The sequence below is a fragment of the Jaculus jaculus genome, chromosome 1, assembly GCF_020740685.1.
Source record: "Jaculus jaculus isolate mJacJac1 chromosome 1, mJacJac1.mat.Y.cur, whole genome shotgun sequence".
Taxonomy (NCBI): domain Eukaryota; kingdom Metazoa; phylum Chordata; class Mammalia; order Rodentia; family Dipodidae; genus Jaculus; species Jaculus jaculus.
Genome location: NC_059102.1, coordinates 328,372,831 through 328,391,668, shown reverse-complemented (window position 1 = coordinate 328,391,668; position 18,838 = coordinate 328,372,831). Strand labels below are relative to the sequence as shown.

The following is an 18,838-nucleotide window of genomic DNA, read 5'->3' as shown; positions in this document are numbered from 1 at the left end:
TTTATTTGAGAGTAACAGAGAGAGAGAGAAAGAGGCAGAAAGACAGAGAGAATGGACATGCCAGGGCCTCCAGCCACTGCAAATGAACTCCAGACACTCGCGCACCCTTGTGCATCTGGCTTTTTTTAAAGCTTATTTATTTATTTACTTGAGGGGGAGAGAGAATGGGCACGCCAGGCATAAATGAACTCCAGATGCATGCACCACCCTGTACATCTGGCTTACCTAGGGAGAATTGAACCTGGGTCTTTAGGCTTTGCAGGCAAGTGCCTTAACAGCTAATCCATCTCTCTCACCCTGGGATCTGATTTTACAGTACCTTTTGTTCTTCTGTGAATTCAGAATTGTTGTGCTGAGCCTGGGCCTCCTTTTGTAGATGTCTTGCTAATCTGTAAGAAGAAAACATTGTTTAGAATGGAAAGCAAGCAATCTATCTCAACTGCAGCAAGGTGATACAGTTTAATCTTTTAAACACAGTGACAAACAATAATACTTTGCTTTCAAAGCACAAGTCTACATTACCCTCAGAATCAAACTCCATACAAACATACTTCTTATATCATATCACTGGGAGACTTTTAGCTCTAGATAATACAGCAAACAGAATCCTGGAGGCAAGAAAGGATTCCAAGGGCATCCCATCCAGCTTTCTTTGCCATGCACAAATTTCACCTGTAACTAGCCAATAAGCAGTTGGCCAGATTCTGCTCAGACATTTCCAGTGAGCACCAGGGACCCTACTGACCGGAGATGCTTTACCCATCTATTATTAATATTTTATTTTATTTTATTTATTTATTTATTTATTTATTTTGTTTTTCGAGGTAAGGTCTCACTCTGGTCCAGGCTGACCTGGAATTAACTCTGTCATCTCAAGGTGGCCTTGAACTCATGGCGATCCTCCTACCTCTGCCTCCCGAGTGCTGGGATTAAAGGCGTGCACCACCACGCCCGGCTCAATATTTTATTTATTTGAGAGAGAAAGAGAGAATGGCAATGCCAGGACCTCTAGCCACTGCAAACAAACTCCAGACATGTGCCACCTTGTGCATCTCATTTTATGTGGGTACAAAGGAATTGAACCTGTGTCCTTTGGCTTTGTAGGAAAGCACCTTAACCATTGAGCCATCTTTCCAGCCCCTGTTACTTTAATTAATTTTATTTGAGAGAGAGAGATGAGGAAAGGAGAGAATGGGTGCACCAGGGCCTTTAGCCCCTGTAAAGAAACTATAGACACATGTGCCACTTTGTGTATCTGGCTTATGTAGGTCCTGAGGAATCAAACCTGGGTCCTTTGACTTTGCAGGCAAATGCCTTAACTGCTAAGCTCTCTCCAGCACTGTTATTATTTTTTACATGGGAATGGGTGTGGAGACCAAAGGTTGCCATCCAGTGTCTTCCTCTATCATCCTCCTCTTTGTTTGAGGCAAGATCTCTCACTTGAGCACAGGGCTTTCAGACTGAGCTAACCTAGGTGCTTAGCTTGCTCTGGGGATGCCCTGTCTGCCAATGTGCACTGCAACATTTACATGAGTGCCAGGGACCTGAACTCCAATCCTTACGCTTTTATCCACTAACCCATCTCCCCAGCCCCTATCAGGCCATTATTAATTGACTGATTAACCCAAATCCAAACTACAGTCATAAAATTCTGTTAATATCTACTTTGAAAAACTTTTAAGGAAAAAAAAACCTCTTTACCAATCCTCATTATACTTTTTAAAAAAGTAGCTAGGCCTTAAGTGAGTTTTCTGGGATGAACCTGTTATTATTCCAAGCTCAACAGTACAGCAGCAAAAAATAAAATAAAAGACTCTTACAAATAAAAGACTAATCTGGAGCAAAGGATTAGAATAGGCATTTCTTTCTAGAGATATAAAAATGTCAATAATCACATGAAAAGATATTCAACATCATGGTCATCAGGGAACTGTCAAAATAACAAGATACCACTTTGTACTCACAAGGATGGATAGGATTAAAAAGTAAAAACAGGGCTGGAGTGATGGCTTAGAAGTTAAGGTCCTTGTCTACAAAGCCAAAGGCCCCAGCATGGATGGATTCCTTAGGACCCACATAAGTCAGATGCACAAGGTGGCACATGCACCTGGAGTTCATTTGCAGCGGCTGGAGGCCCTGGTGTGTCCATTCTCTATCTCTCTCTCAAATAAATAAATAAAAATAAATACTTTTTTTTTTTTTTTTCGATGTAGGGTCTCACTCTAGCTCAGGCTGACCTGGAATTCACTATGTAGTCTCAGGCTGGCCTCAAACTCATGGCGATCCTTTTACCTCTGCCTCCCAGGTGGTAGGATTAAAGGCCAAATACATTTTTTAAAAAGTAAAAATAAGGGCAGAAAATAACAGGTGTTGGTGAGAATAGAAGATGGTGCCAGGCCCTGAGGAAAAGTATAGTAGTTCCTCAAGAAGGTAGAGTTATTCTATGAAAAAGTAATTTTAAATCTCTAGGTATACACCTAAGAGAGGTGAAAATACTCATTCACACAAAGCCCCTGTACACAGTTGGGCATGGTGGGTCTCATACACACACACACACACACACACACTCTCTCTCTCTCTCTCTCTCTCTCTCTCTCTCTCTCTCTCTCACTCTCTCCCAGTACTTAGGTAGGCTGAGGTAGGAGAATCACCATGAGTTCATGACCGGCCTCCTGGGCTACATCGTGGGTTTCCAGTCAGCTTGGGCTAGAGTGAGACTCAGTATCTTCCCCCTCCCTCTGTAAAAAACCTATACACTATTGTTCACAGTAACTGAAAAATATCCATTGACTGATGAATGGATAACTAAAATGCAGTATTACCCACTCAGTAGAATATTACTTTCACATACATGCTACACTGTGATATGAACTTCAAAATTACTATGCTAAATGAAAGAAGACAAATTCAAAAATCACATTCTGATGGCTAGAGATGGCTTAGCAGTTAAAGGTGCTTGCATGCAAAGCCTGCTGGTCCAGGTCCCATGAAAAGCCAGATGTGCAAAAGATCATATCATATGCCTCCATGCAATAAAATGCCCAGAATGGCAAATGAAGCAGAAACCTGTTTAGTGGTTGCATCCACCCACTTCTTTTCTTCCAAAGCTGGACATTTAATATTTTTCATATTTCATTCAATGGTCTTTTTGTGGACTCTACACAAGACAAGATAGAAACAGAAACAAATATGGCCACTTTCCCTGTTCTGAACTTGACTTTTTTTTTCCTATTTCATACACCTATCATGTATATGGAGGGCTTCACAGAAATCCATAGCTTAACTGGGTGCAGAAGGGCACTTGCCTTTAATCCCAGCACTCAGGAGGTTGAGGTAAGAGGATCACCATGAATTCAAGGCCAGTCTAGGTCTACAGAGTGAGTTCCAAGTCAGACGGTAATAGAGTGAGACCCTACCTTGAAAAAAAGCAGGCAAGAAACATACACAAATACACACAAGAAAAAACATCCGACAAAACCCAAATAGTGTCTATCCTTACCAATATCAAGTATGTCTCCCTGAATTCATGGATGGCACACTGGGTTAGTTTCTCTCCTTGGATGAGTCCCCACATAGTTTGCTAATGACAGCTATCAGTTTAAGCCAGATGCAAAGAAGTGCAGTGACAGGAGGCCTTGGTGCCCCTATCCCCTTTCTCTCATTCTGTCTCTGCTTGCAAATAATTTTTTTTAAATCATTAAGCTGTACATGTAAAATGTGTCTACTCCACAAGTATAATAAATTACACCTGAAAAAAGTTATTCAAAACTTCTTTAAGACCTAAGCACAATTTAAAATCTTTCCTAAATCCAAAAATCTATTCCCTAAATCCATTCTATGACAAAGTAAGACTTGATTTTGGTCTGCTAAAGAAAAATCTATCCATTCTGGATGGATTAGATGAGCAAATGAAAGCACATGAAAGCACTGATATTCTATTAGTTATAATGAGACTCTGCCCAAAGTTCTAGAGGCTCAACTCATGCCTCCAGGTAAAACAAGACTGCTCTCAAGAGAACATAAGCAAGTGACTGATGACTGATGATGGGAATTCCACAGTTCTTACAGAGACACAGAAGTTAGCACGTCTTAAGCTGTCTGTAGTGAAGGACCAATTTTTCCTCCCCATCTGTTGCAGATTAATACTTTGTAAATACAATTTTAAAAAAATGCCATGAAAATGCCAAGTTGCTATCAAATTTCTAAATGCTCACACTCAATTTCTTCATTTGCTGCACACCAGCACCAGTTTGTGGACTAGCTCCAACCCATGGACCACTCTGTAAGCAACTACAAAGCACTGTAATGATGACTAAGAATAGGTTGCAGCTGGTCACCAAACTCATCCATTCATTAACCAGTATTTATGGTTATGCTAGAGAAATAGCTCCGGACTGATACTGTAGATATTGTCTTACTCAGAACAACTGCTTCCATTCTGCTTCACCACAAGTTAGAAGTCATGGAGGCCCAGATAGCTGAAAGGTGGTTTACACATAGAGATACTTATTGTTAACTGGCTGTTGTAGTTTGAATGTATGTCCCCCATTGTCCCAGGTGTTAATGTTAAAAACTTGTAACATGGATCTCCAGCCACCTGGCTGGAGATGTCACTGGGGGTGGACCCTGGAGCCCAGCCCTAAAGTGTCACTGGGGGTGTCTTTGAATTTCAGCCCAATTATGCAAAAGATCTGAGCTCTAGCCATGCTTGCTCACTTGTGGTTCTGCCTGCTGGTGTTGGTGTTTTTTGCTTCTCTGTTTGGATGTATGGAAGCAGTTTCTTCTGTCATTGATGGAAATTCCCCTGGATCTGTAAGCTTGTAATTAATCCCTTCTTCCCCTAACCTGTATCTGGGTTGGGTGCTCTATGACAATGGCTATGTGTACTTTAGATAAATTTAACACAAATTATTTTAAAAATATATATCGGGCTGGAGAGATGGCTTAGCGGTTAAGAGCTTGCCTATGAAGCCTAAGGACCCCAGTTCGAGGCTCGATTCCCCAGAACCCACGTTAGCCAGATGCACAAGGGGGGACATGTGTCTGGAGTTCGTTTGCAGTGGCTGGAGGCCCTGGCGCACCCATTCTGTCTCTATCTGCCTCTTTCTCTGTCATTCTCAAATAAATAAGCAACAACAACAACAAAAAAAATACTCTATATGTTTATTTGCAAGAGGAGAGAATAAGAGTGAGACAGAATGAGAATGGACATACCAAGGCCTCTTGCAGCTGCAAATGAACTAAAGATGTATGTACTACTTTGCGCATCTGGCTTTACATGGGTACTGGGGAATCTAACAGGCTTTGAAAGCAGGCACCTTTAACTGCTGAGCCATCTCCCCAACCCAAGAAAAGATTAAGCAGAATAGGGTTGGAGGAAGGTATGAATGTGCCACACTGATGGGCATGAGGGTGGATGGGAGACTTTCAACTTGAACTAGGTGGCAGAGAACACCTTGCTGAGGTAAATAAATATTTTGCCTCAGGTCTAAAGGTGAGCCAGGCAACCAAAGGAGATAATGGGCAGAAGAGTACTGGGGGTAGGGAGCCCTAAAGCAGGGGTACACTTCAAGAGTGCATGGGAACTACTACTTGTCCTACTTTGGTACTGCAATAAGCTATTGCTCTATACCACTCCATTAAACCAAGCTTTACCCATCTTTTTATCACCAACCCACATGGGTTCAATGATGAACTGTCACAGTACAGCTCTCTTAAAATATGACATGTACCATCCTTCCAGCATTCCCAGTAAACCTGCCCCAATGTTATATGCCTATGAAGACGTTACTGGCTACCCAAAAATTAGAAATCCCAATTATCCTAGATTTCCTCCTTTACTTTTGATGGCCATCCAGTGACTGTTTACTTCATTACTGCAGTCATCTACTGGCTTCCTTAGTTGCAACCTTTTCCTCCAAAGAGCTTTATCAAAAACAAAACAGAGAAAAAGCAATTTATATTCGCCACTTGATAAATTAGAAAATTTAAATCTTTTTCTTGTTTGTTTTTTGAAGTAGGGTCTTGCTGTAGCCAAGGCTGACCTGGAATTCACTCTGTAGTCTCATGGTGGCCTTGAACTCATAGCCATCCTTTGGAACTAAAGTGGGTACCTCTAAATCTTGACTTTCTTGTGGTCTGAACGTTCACAAAAATTAATTCATCTCAAGTATGTCTACTGAAATTTGACACTACAGATTTTATACCTGGAAGACTATTCTGCTTCTCTCAAAGTTCAAAGGTTGGTAGTGAGGCTCAACAATGCTCTTGTGTGTGCCTATTTCCCTCATTCAAGTGTTTCTAGAAATTCCACATAAGCAGCTTGCATTTTCAGTTTCCCTTTGTAAGTTCAATTAGACATGGTATTCTCCAGTTTCCACTGGGAGGTCTGCTGCCCAGTGCCAGCAGCTGCTGGGGGCTCTCCGTGCATGGAGAGGCTGCTTTCCTCCGGAGGGTGGGCAGCCTTCATTAACATACAGGATGAGTGCACTCAGCAAGCAAGGATAGACTTGCTGATAATGAAGGGAATCTTGAAATCGGTCCAGTTTATTTACCCAATTTCTCTATCAGTGTTCTCTCAAATAAAGCACTTTATTAAGCCCTTGGGTACATCAGAGAAGAGTTTAGAATCATTAAAAATCCGAGACTTCAGAGAGGTATCCTATTATGACTCTGGGCAAAACCTGAGGCACCACTTCCTCATTCTGTGAAATGAGAGTAATTGTAGTCTCTATGGGTAGCTGCAAGAACAAATGCAATCATGTGAAAGTGTTAGGCACAGAGCATAGCTGTCTCCAGGCTTTTAAAAACTACAAGCAATTCAAAGTCAGTAAGATGAGGTAGAGAACTCTCTCCACAATAATCGTAATGATTTCATAAAAACAAGTAACTACGGTAGGGAGAGGGAAGTTTTGATTTTTTCCAAGCACCAATCCTGTGTTCTTTCCAGAAAGGGGGGGATTGTATTTTACTCACATATGGTTACATAGTTCAAAAAACCTCAAACAATAACTTGCTTTAAAACCAAGAACTGATAACAGCGTGCAAACAATAGCATTTTAGTGGGCAGTTCCGTTCAGTAATATGTACAGGAAAACTAAGCAATATCTTTTTTATATAGAACTTGTTTTTTTTAATTTAAAATATTCCTAAAGTTTTTTTTTGTCTTTTTTTTTTTTTTAAGGAGGAAACAAGAGAGGGAAAGAAACAAGTTTAGGTAGATCAGGGAAACTGGTACCCACATGTATCCCACGGCTATGCATAGGACACAGGAAAAGGAGGAGGGACCCAAGGAGGGAGTGGCGGCTCCTGTGCGTGGTCTATTAATTCACATTTTGCTCTCCTCTATTCACATCCTGCGCGGACTCCACCCAAAGCAGCAGAGCGAGCGAAGGGGGTGGGTGGGACCCACAGCTTAGCAAATAACAGTCCCAGAAACCGAAACGAAATCGAGGTGGAATGGTGAAAACACAGTTCACTAGAAAGAGGGGTGGGGAAGAAGAGCGAGTGGGGACCCTTCTCGGGCAGAAGACGCTTTGTGGGGTTGGGGTGGGGGAAGAACCCTGGTCGCAAGCAGTTCCCTCCTCTCCTACACACAGGCAGGGCCAAGGCCACTCATCCCTGGAACGTGGGCGGAGAACACACCAGTATTCCTCAAGAGATTTTTCAGAGCGCAATCCAAGAGTGGCAACCTGGGAGAAGCAGAGGGAAGGGCGAAGGAAACCGTCCTGCAGAGTGGGGGCTGGAAAAGAAACTAAGGGGCCGGCTACCTGTTGAATGGAACGGGCCCCGAGGAGGCGGAGAAAGAAGGGGAGGTCGAGACACCCGGGAGAGCGTCCCCCTAGAGCAGCCTGGCCGCGATCTCAGCCCCAAGGCGTTGCGGGGAGGGCAGGGGACGGGGGCCCACCCCGAGAAGCCTGCGCTGCGGATGCAGTGATGCGAGGCACCGACAGGAAAGGCGAGGGGAGGCGGGCCGGCTGCGGTCAGGCCGGCTCCCGGGGGTTCAAAGTCACTCACATCTGATACTCGTCTATCGCCTCCACCAGCTGGCCCCAGGAGTCGAAGTCGGCGCCTCTCCTAAAACTGGCGCCCCAGCGCTGCAGCAGACTCCGGGTCACCTCCGACATGGCCGGTCCCCACCCCGTCCCCCTCCCGCCCCGACCCCAGTGAGAGCAGGCTCTAGGGCGCCATCCTTCCCGGGCCTGGCCCCGACATGAACAGGGCCAGGATAGGAACCGCTACGGTCAACCACCGCCACCCGCCGAGGAGCCGCCCAAGCCCATTTGCCGCCACAGCCAAACTTTGCGGCTCCGCAGCGACCGCCCCCCCACACCCCCGCCGAGGCCACGCCCCTCCCGCCCCGAGGCCACGCCCCGCGTTAGGTGGGGGCCGCCTCGCTCGGCCTCCGGCAGCCATCGTTTCTCGGCCCGAGTGCCGCTTCGGCTCGGAAGGCCCCGCCACACTTCGCTCCCTCCTTAGGGACCAGACCCAAGCTCGAGAAGGAAAGACCAGGGAGCAAGTCAGTAAGGGCCGGCGAACCGAGCGTGCAGAAAAGTGGGGGGAGGGGGCGGGGAGAACCGCGACCGGCCGACGCGCACGGCCGCCTCCGCGACTGTCATGGCCGCCGGCCACGTGACCCTGGCTCGGCTCGGCTTCCGGACACTCTAGCTGCGTCGTCTCGACTCTCCCGGCTGGCCCCTCTCGTCCCTCGGCGGACTCATCTCGCCTCTCCTCGCGCTGCAAGAGTGCCGTGCAGACTTGAGGAGCGCGGTAAGTACGCGTTAACCGGGAACACACCGCGCCCCAAGGCGTGTCCCTGGCACCCCAAGGGTCACCTAAAGACACCCTTGACCCGTGATGGTGGTCTCATAACGATCTCCCGACGCTTTTCGTGTTGGGTCCTCGAAATCAGTACTAGTGGCAGCTGGAGCCCGGGTGTGACTTAGGAACTAAACGGGCCCGCGCTGGGGTCGTCTTCTGCCCGCCCTTCCGGGGTCGATCATCTCGGGGTGCCACTCAGGTGTCTAGTGGTGGCTGCGGCGCGTGCGCGGGGTCCCGGCACGGGGCGGGGGAGGAAGGGGCTGGGTGGTAAACAGGAAGTGGGCGCAGGAATTGGGAGACGGTCCTCAGGTAGGTTCCTGGGGGACCCGGGGCCTCCTGGGTTGGGGACCGGGCGTGGCAGTAGTCGCCACCCTCCAGTGCAGGTGGCTTTAGGTCGCGCTCTCCATCCGGCTGCTGTTATACGCGTGGCCCTAAAGGCACTCGCAGGTGGAGGTGTCTTCTACCCCACCCTTGTAGGTTCCTTACGCCTGAACCGTTGCCAGGTCCACGGGGTGGGCGGAGGGTATGAAAGATGGAGCCGAGGACACAGTGACTGGGAAGTACCGGCTGAAAACTTGCTTTCATAAAATCCGTGCCTCGCCTAGGGCACTACCTCTGAGAGGGTTGCGTGATGTGCACGTCGTGCTGCGTTTTCGTAGGTTGCAAAGGTGGCTGGTGTGGGAGCTTGTTTCGATGACATGTTTTAAAAGGACTTGTTCGATGTTTTCAGTCGTAACTGGGTTTGCCCAGTTTTTCAATGAATGCATGATGCTTTCTCCAGTTGTTAAATATGTCGTGCTTTTCAAAAGCAATTTTGCCGTGACTAAGTCAGTATTAGGGTGGTGGTTAATACAGACATTTCGTAAGACTGTACAGCCAACATTTTTTTTTTTTTGCTAATAAGAGAAGTTGATTGGCAACCTTGTGCATTGCCTTTAAATTAAATATGCCTTATCAGACTTTCTTCTGCATTACTTCCGGGAATATCATAGCTAGGGTTTAAGTCTTTGGGCTGCCAATTTCTTTTATTACTACATTTTTTTCCTACCAGTGACTTTTCAGCCAGAAGACATAAGGCTGCTTTTAAAATTTTTTTATCCCACCCTGGACCCCCAGCACCGCCCCCCCACCAACCCTGCATGTAGGAGTTACACCTCTCCCACCGCCAGAGGGTTAAGGTGAAAGGTCCCTTTTTAAATGTTTTATCACCAAAGTTAAGTTGGTATTTTATTTTTGTAGATTTTCAGATGCTTTTGTTGTTAGATGTTATCGATGAAATATTGCTTTCTCCTGTAAAACTACAGATTTTTATTAGCAGTTGATGGGGAATGTATTACAGAACACATGCGATCACCAGTCCATTGGTGCAGTTAAGTCTCAGAGTTCTCTATCCACACTCACTGTCATGCTCCCCTACCAACCTGGCCCTGTATGGAAATGAGTATACCTCTGGGCTAAGAGGAGGGAAGGCCACCTTTCTCTACCCACATTTCTGCTCACTACCCAAGACCCCTCCCTCACAAAGCAGTTTCTGGCCTTTCCGACAAAACCTGCTCCCTGGCACACACTCCACTCGCTCTTTTTGCTCTCCTGCTACAGGTTTGTGCATCCCCCTGTTTACCTCCGTCTCCTTTCTCTCCCGGCTCTTCTCCCTCTCCCTCCATTAACAATAAGGTCTTAATCCAAGAAGCTGCCTGTCTTGGTCTTCTATTGCAAACCCTGAAATCTGGTAAGAGCCAGAATTACCTGAGAAATAAAACTTAACTTAAATCATGAAGACGTAGTGTAAATGAGGGCATCCATTCAAATGCTAATGCGAACGAGACTCCTCTGGCGCGGTCCCTCTCTCATTTGCAGCTATGATATTCCCGGAAGTAATGCAGAAGAAAGTCTGATAAGGCATATTTAATTTAAAGGCAATGCACAAGGTTGCCAATCAACTTCTCTTATTAGGAAAAAAAAATGTTGGCTGTACAGTCTTATGAAATAGAGTACTATTTTCTGCAGCTGAGATGGTTGGTCTGGGGAGTTTCAGTGTTAGGACCTCAGATTCTCCTTGACTATTAAATTAGTACCAACCCGTCCCCAGGTGAATTTTTTTTTGCACTGCACATTATAGTTTAAGGATTATTACTCTAGTGTATTTTAGTATTTTATTTATTAACTTACTTATTTGGGTGAGAGAGACAGACAGTGCGTGTGCCAGGTCTAGCCACTCCAAATGAATTCCAGACGGTTATGCCCCCTTGGGCATCTGGGTAATGTGGGTCCTGGGGAATCGAACCTTGGTCCTTTGGCTTTGCAGGCAAATGCCTTAACCTCTAAGCCATCTCTCCAACCCCCAGAGGTTTTTTTTTTTTTTTTTTCTTTTTTTTACAGGCACAATATAAGCATTATAAAAACAGAACTAATTTGTGGAAACATTTTATGTATATGTGTATATATTAAGTGTAATAGCTTACACATAAAGCATATATATCTTGTAAAATAGCTTTTACTGTGTCCATTTATTTTTACCTCTCATATTTAGTTTTAACGTACCTTTTCTGGCTCTAGAATACAACTGGAGAAGATGACCCACTGGTTTCACAGGAACCCATTAAAAGCTACAGCTCCTGTCTCCTTTTCCTACTATGCTATGATCACTGGCCCTCCTGCTTCAAAAATTTGCAAGTAAGTTTTAGTTAGACTGAACAATATTCAAGCAGTGATCAAGGTACCTTTTCATTTCATGGGCAATTCAGAAATATTGTTCCTAACTTTACCCTTGTGATCAATTTGTGACTTGTCACTGACAGGTGAGGAGTTAAATCATAGATTATTTAAATTTTGGCAGGCATCTCTGTTTGTGCCATAAATTTTAGATCAGTAATGAGTCTAATCCAGGATACTGCATCACTTGTAGACAACTCCCTCTGACAGGCTCTCTTCCTAGCAGTTGTTTTTCCTTTATATAGCTTCAGGGTGGGGTCTTGCAACTGTTTCCCAGACTTGTTGATTTCCCTAGTCTCTGGAACTTCCTGTCCCTCCCAGGAAAGAATGGTTCAGTTTCTACCTAACATACCCTTGGGGAGTGGTTGTGTGACCTGTAAGATTCAGGTCTCCCAAACTTGGCTTCCTGAATCCTCAGAGCTTCCTTTCTCTCTTCAGTTCAGAAGAATCTGCTGTACAGCGACTTGCCATCTACCAAATTCTGGGTTTATAGCCCTACTCTCCCGCTGCTGCAAGTCTCAAGTCAGTCTTCAGTAACTACACCTGTAGCTACTGTCTTAAGTCAGTGTCAATGGAATGTGATTTCTTAACCCCAGCTAGCTAATTGCCTTCCAAATCAGATGTAGAAGTAAACAGCCCATATTAGAACTGTGGTATACATCTAGTAGGATTATGATATAGTAATACATGGAATATGTTAATATAGTAGTTAATAATGATACAGTAATAATAAGGGAGACCACAAAAGAGAAAAGAAAATCAAAGGCAATGTTTTTAAAATTTATTTTATTTGAGAGAGAGTGAAAGAGGCAGATAGAGTAGAGAGAGAATGTGCGCTCCAGGGCCTCTAGCCACTGCAAACAAACTCCAGACGCATGTACCACCTTGTGCATCTGGCTATATGTAGTTACTGGGGAATTGAACCTGGGTCCTTAGGCTTCACAAGCAGATGCCTTAACTGCTAAGCTGTCTCTCCAGGCCATGACAATATTACTTATAATGGGTGTAAGCAGGGGCCATGAAGAAATGTGAAAGGAAGAACATCTACAGATTTAATGTTGGTGGCAATGATGAGTGAAAGAATTTAAAAATTAAAAAAGGTGAATTTGCCAGGCATGGTGGCACATGCCTTTAATCCCAGCACTCGGGAGGTAGAGGGAGGAGGATCACCGTGAGTTTGAGGCCAGCCTGAGACTACATAGTGAATTCCAGGTCAGCTTGGGCTAAAGTAAGACCCTACCTCATACAACCAAAATAAATAAATATGTGAATTTGTGACATGTTTTGCTCCAGAGAAATACAGACAGAATAGGGAACAATTTTAAAATACTTAGTGGCTATATGTTTGGTATAAAACTGTAGAATACAGTTTCATTTATTTTAAATATGCTTTTCTACTTACTACAGGATGTATTTGGAAATTTTGTGTGTAGTGTCACATTAAGTTTAAAGATGATAATAAAATTAAATTAGCCATCTTTAAGAAGACTTGTCATAAACTGGCCAAATTACCTCATTTGTTTCTCCCCTTAATCTTAAATGCATTCATTGGTTTGATTTTTTAACTAACACTTGCCATAGATATTTATTGCATAATTATTTATATTATTTTCTCCTTTAGTTAGACTGGTTAGTGCAGCTTTCAAAACAATTGGTACTATACTTATATTTCTAACATTGGTTCTGATTAAATTTATTCCTGTAAATTGGTGCACCTTAGAGAAGGTAGGAGTGGAAGAATATGTCTTTTAATGCTCCTGTTGTAACTGCTAAGCCACATTTACTTAGAGCCATTGTAACACAGCTACTTAACTGTTTGGTTTTTGGTTTAAGTGACTTGCGATCATCCAGGGCCCGACTCCTTGAATCCTTCACTGACTTGAGCTGTGACCCAGAAACGATGAAGAACGCAGCAGACCTGTACTTTTCACTTTTACAAGGTTAGTTGTTCATATGAACTTCTGAGGTTATTTTGTTTTTGATGGCTGAGCTTTTTAAAAACAACTTTGAAATCCGAGTGTGGTGCCATGCCTTGGAACCCCAGGGTTTAGGAGGCAAAGACAGGTAGGCCAGTGAGAGACTCTGTCTCAAATTGCAGGTGAACTACACCTGAGGAACAACATCTAGGGTTGTCCTCTACCCCCCCACCATGCACACAAGACACACAGATTACTTCCCATAAGCTCACATTTAACTCAAAACGTCCGGGTTCAGACAGTTCAATCTTCCATATACCAATCACATGTTTGGTGTGCTTGGGTTTCTGAAATGTAACATTGTAAAGTTGATATGCAGTCTTTTCAGTAGTTTGGTAATTAAATGTCTACTTACTTCATAGTACATTTCCTCAAGAGAAGATTAAGATGTGTAAAGGGAGAAAGGGGTCAGAAGTTTCATTCAGATACCTGGAAACATAATTATCTGAAAAAAAATTCTAAATAGAATATACAATATTTCTCTTGAAACTAAAATATCTTGTATCTTTTGATAGGTTTTATAAATTCACCAGATGAATCTACCCAGGAAAGTAAGTTACGATATATTCAAAATTTCAAGTGGACTGATACGTTACAAGGACAGGTTCCAAGGTAAGCAGAGCCTATGTTATTATGGTCCTAAACTGATGGCCAGTTTTAACCATGTAGCCAATGGTTAACCGAGAGCGTGTATATTTAAAGAAGAAAACATAGGGCTAGTCAGCTTTTTTTATTTTTTGGTTTTCCAAGTAGGGTCTTGCAGTAGCCCAGGCCGACCTGGAATTTATTGTGTAGTTTCAAGTTGGTCTCAGACTCACAGTGAACCTCCTGCTTCTGCCTCCTGAGTGCTGGGATTAAAGGCTTGCCCCACCACACCCAGGTTAGTCAGCATTTTCACTTGCTAAACTAAAGCATTGATGTAAATCATATTATGCTCTTTAAATATTTTTCCTATTTGCCAGCAGAGATAAAGAAAGAGAATAGTTGTGCCAGGGCCTCTTTGTGCTACAAACAAACCCCAGATGCATGCACCACTTTGTATATCTGGCTTTACGTGGTGCTAGGGAATTGAACTTAGGCTTTGTAAGAAATGCCCTTAAGGGCTGGAGAGATGGCTTAGCGGTTAAGCGCTTGCCTGTGAAGCCTAAGGACCCCGGTTCAAGGCTCCATCCCCCAGGTCCCACGTTAGCCAGATGCACAAGGGGGCGCACGCGTCTGGAGTTCGTTTGCAGTGGCTGGAAGCCCTGGCGTGCCCATTCTATCTCTCTCCCTCTATCTGTCTTTCTCCCTGTGTCTGTCGCTCTCAAATAAATAAATAAAAAGAAATGCCCTTAACCACTGAGCCATCTCTCCAGGCCCTTCCCCACCATAATACATACTCTAAAGTTAAAAATAAAATTTGTTTCCCCTACACCAAAGTTTATTTTTAGAGATAATACAAATTGTAGCTAGAAATAAACAGCCTTGACTATTTGAATAACACAAAAATGTTTTGGAAACTTAGAATCCAACTGGCCTTTAGTTATTGCCTGTCTTCAAGCTGAGCAGAAATATTGGGTTTCCTTCTGCTTCTCATTTCTCTGTCATCCAGGCTAGCCTCAAATGCACTGCGATCCTCCTACCTCAGTCTCCCAAGTACCCATGTGCCACCACCCTGGGTTCTGCTGCCCACTTCTGAAAGAGTTTGGATATCCTTGGTCATTCTCTCTCTGTCACCAGCTTGATGCTCTTTAGATGCTCAGGGGTTTTCTTGTTGTTTGTTTGTCCAGGTAAGGTTTTCCTCTAGTCCAGGGTTGGCCTGGAGTTCACTCAGTAGTCTCAGGATGGCCTCAAGCTCGGGGAGGTGCTGCCTCTGCCTCTTGAGTGCAGGGCGGATTCAAGGCAGTGCCACCACGCCTGGCTCGATGCTTGCTTTCTTCTTTATCTCATCAGATCTGTTCTTCAAGTTGCTTTCAGAGCTTTTTCATCATTCACTTAACTATGTATAACACCAATTAAACAGGAAGCAGATTATAGTGGTGTTAAATACTTTGTAAAACCACTATTTTTAGATTGTTTAAATGTCCATATTTGTCTTAATTTGCTTTAGGATTATTGTTTTGTAAAAATAGAAAAGAAGGGATTTGAGGTTAAGGACTAGAATAGATGGTACATTAGAATATGGGTGTTGGGTTCATACATACCTAGATAGAACCCAGGTTTTCTATAGCCTGAATGTTTCTGTCATCTAGGCTTTGGTGTAACAGTAAGGCTTTAGTGAGGAACAATACAAGAAAACTTACTCTAAGTGAATAATACAATTCCAGACATATAATAATATGTTTATTAAATATTAATTTCCTTTTGGGATATGATATGTAGAATGTATTATTCATTTCAATATCGAAATTTGGTAGGAAGTATGGAATGTGAAGCCTTTTCAGTTTTTTAAAACTTTTTATTGACAACCTCCATATGTATATTAAGTATATCCTAATTATAATACCCTCCTATCACCTGCTTTGGATGTTGTGGTTTGAATAGATAACTGCCAATATATTCAGGATTTTATTAAAGTTTCTAATTTAGATCTGCAGCCACCTGGCTTGAGGAGACATTACTGGGCTAATTCAAGGGTCCAGCCCTGAGGTGTGGTGGTGGATTTGGAATTCCAGTGTAAATGCTAAGTACTTGCGCTTGCCTGGAGATCCTAAGTGGTCTTGCTATGCTGTAGGAGGCTTGGGGCTTTTCTCTCTCTGTTCCGATCTGTGAAAACAGAACAGCTTCTTCTGTTAGGGAATTTCCCCTGCTTCAATAATAAATCCCTTCCTCCGTAACTGTGCCAGATTTGGAAGTTCATCTCAGTGACCAGAAGCTGTCTACTACAGGTATCCTCCTCTGTCAACATTGTACTGAACTATTGCTTCTTTCCAACTAATCTCTCATTTATTTATTTATTTATGAATGTCAGAGAGAAAGAGAGTGAGTGGGTGGGTATGGGTGCACCAGCCACTGCAAACAAACTCCCAAATGAATATGCCAGTTTGTGTCTGCCTTTATATGGGTACTAGTTAACTACTGAGCCATCTCTCCATCCCCTCTTCTATTTTTAGTACAGATAAAATATTCTAATTTATATATTTCTATATAATGTCTTTTATCTTCATATCATACAGATCTTGGCCCAGGTAGTGTCAGCCACTTTGAGGTCATAAAACTTGGTGTCTTTGACAGCATTCAGAAGCACTTCTCATCCTTTGCTCTTAAATTCTTTCCATCCATCATCTCTTCTGCAATCGTCCCTGAGCCTTGGAGAGTGTGAATAAGAAGTCTTATTTAGTGCTGAGCACTCAGTCAGCACTTGACAAATTGTGAGTCTCCACAGTGGTCAATGCCATCTCAAAAGAGAAGTTTCTCTAACTAAAAGTTAGAGCAGCATTAATATATGGATATAAATATAAATACTTAGAGGGCACTTTTTGGATGTAATATATCCATTTAGCCAAATAACAGTAGTGGCTTCCTCTTCCTCTCTAGGGCTTATGACCTTCCTGACCATAGGTAGGTTTTCAATATTGGTCATGAATCTCCTTCCATGGGATGGACTTCAATCCAGGTGAAGAGCAGTTGGTTACTCCCATGACAGACATACCACTATTGCACTAGTGGGCACATCTTGTATAGCTTGCTTGGTCCACTGCTGGCTAAGTTTGCTAATTAATGACTTTTCTCCTCCAACAGGCTAATAGCTCCTCTCTGCACTATGACATCTAGTCTGCAATTAGGAAGCTTCTATCTCAGCTCTAGCTTGATTTCTCACTATGCTGCAACTAAAGCAAGTGGTGTTGAGTTCTTGTGGATCAACTAAGAGCATTGGCAATGGCTTTTGCGTTATTTTGAGGGCCTCGGAAGCCTTCCTAATTAACAATTCATTGGGAGATACCCAAATCTGGCATTGAGTATTTCCTGTAACAACCTATGGTTTCTGGGCACCATAGGTACCCATAGAAGGGTACTTCTGCCCAAAATCATCTTTTTCAAAATTATGTTTTTAAGCCGGGTGTGGTGGCGCACGCCTTTAATCCCAGCACTCGGGAGGCAGAGGTAGAAGGATCGCTGAGAGTTCGAGGCCACCCTGAGGGTACATAGTGAATTCCAGGTCAGCCTGAGCTAGAGTGAGACCCTACCTTACAAAACCAAAACCAACACAAAACAAAACAAAATTATGTTTTTAAATTAGCTCACAAAGAAGTGGGTTTCCATGTAGCTGATTCTTAAAATCTTTCATTTTGATTAGCCTGCCTGCCACCCCCTCCTCTCTTCCATCCCCTTCCCTGGACCCCTTTTAGACCTTTCTACCCCAGTGTTAGGCCCTTCTGCTTACATACATACCTACTATCTTCTCCCTTTAAACTGCCCCCCTCTCCCCCCATCTTCCTTGGGCCTCTTTCTAGCTTCCTGGTCTCTGTTACTGACTGTTACTCGAACTCACAAGTACAAAAGTTCAAAGCTAGGATCTGTATCCTTTCCACTTTTTTTTTTCCCCTGAGTTAGGGTCTTGTGTAGCCCAGGCTGGCCTTGAACTCATAGCAGTCCTCCTACCTCTGCTTCCTTCTTGCTGGGGTTGAAGGCGTGCACCACCATACCTGCTAACTCTTCTTATGTGATGTCTGGCGATCTGAACTCAGGTACTCCCTCATATGTGGCAAGTGTTTTATCCACTGACCCATCTCCCCATTCCTCTTTCCACATTTTAGTATGCTTGGCTGTTACAGCTTTCTGAGACTTTTGTTTTGTTTTGCTTTTGTGATCACTTTGTTTTCCTTCCAAAATTAAGGAATTGTATTTTAGTTAAGACTGCTGTTTGCAGTGGCAGGAGGTCCTGGCAAACCCATGTACTCACTTGCTTGCTCTCTCAATTAATTTTAAAAAATTTTGAAGTTGTATCATAATCTAGATTGTTCTTGCCTCCAAGTAACTTTTCTTTACCTGCATCAGGAGTTATTTTACTCTCTTTAACTTTTGAGATAAATGAGCTCTTCTATGAATGATGATGGATATATTTGGTGTTGATAGCTTATTTACTTAGTGTGGTTTTGCCTGCTGTCTTTATGTCATCATTGGTAATAGGATCTAAAAGAAACAGATGTAAAATGACTTCTTTTCAAGACATTTGTCCGGGTAGAATGCTGATTAGCTTAACTCAAAATTTGCAGCTTTGCTTCATTTTGACCATTTTCTTGAATTCTTTTTTGCATGATACTTATTCCACTCGAGTAGCATGGACCAGTTTTAAATACACACGTGTGTCTTTTTTTTTTTTTTTTTTTTTTGGTCCTGGTGCTGGAGAA

At 43.4% G+C, this 18,838-nt stretch overlaps 2 protein-coding genes across 5 annotated transcripts in view; one reads left to right on the top strand and one right to left on the bottom strand.

The window, feature by feature from the left end:
* The window catches only part of Aida (axin interactor, dorsalization associated), a 42,345-nt gene extending 34,198 nt beyond the window's left edge, over positions 1-8,147 (bottom strand). For 2 of the 3 annotated variants that reach the window (XM_004653234.2, XM_045138920.1), the window contains exons 1-2: positions 8,017-8,147; positions 320-389 (exon numbers count right to left, since the gene is read on the bottom strand). In XM_004653234.2, the coding sequence (XP_004653291.1) occupies positions 320-389; positions 8,017-8,126 (180 nt within the window). In that variant the 5' untranslated portion in view covers positions 8,127-8,147. Of the gene's footprint in view, positions 1-319; positions 390-3,066; positions 3,099-8,016 lie in introns of those variants that run through there. The other variant, XM_045138917.1, reaches the window with a different exon arrangement.
* A 240-nt stretch (positions 8,148-8,387) lies between these two features.
* Positions 8,388-18,838, top strand: part of Brox (BRO1 domain and CAAX motif containing) — a 32,537-nt gene continuing 22,086 nt past the window's right edge. Inside the window, exons 1-4 of one of the 2 annotated variants that reach the window (XM_045131459.1) lie at positions 8,388-8,769; positions 11,377-11,493; positions 13,366-13,472; positions 14,024-14,120. In XM_045131459.1, coding sequence (XP_044987394.1) covers positions 11,393-11,493; positions 13,366-13,472; positions 14,024-14,120 — 305 coding nt within the window. In that variant the 5' untranslated portion in view covers positions 8,388-8,769; positions 11,377-11,392. Of the gene's footprint in view, positions 8,770-9,068; positions 9,130-11,376; positions 11,494-13,365; positions 13,473-14,023; positions 14,121-18,838 lie in introns of those variants that run through there. The other variant, XM_004653235.2, reaches the window with a different exon arrangement.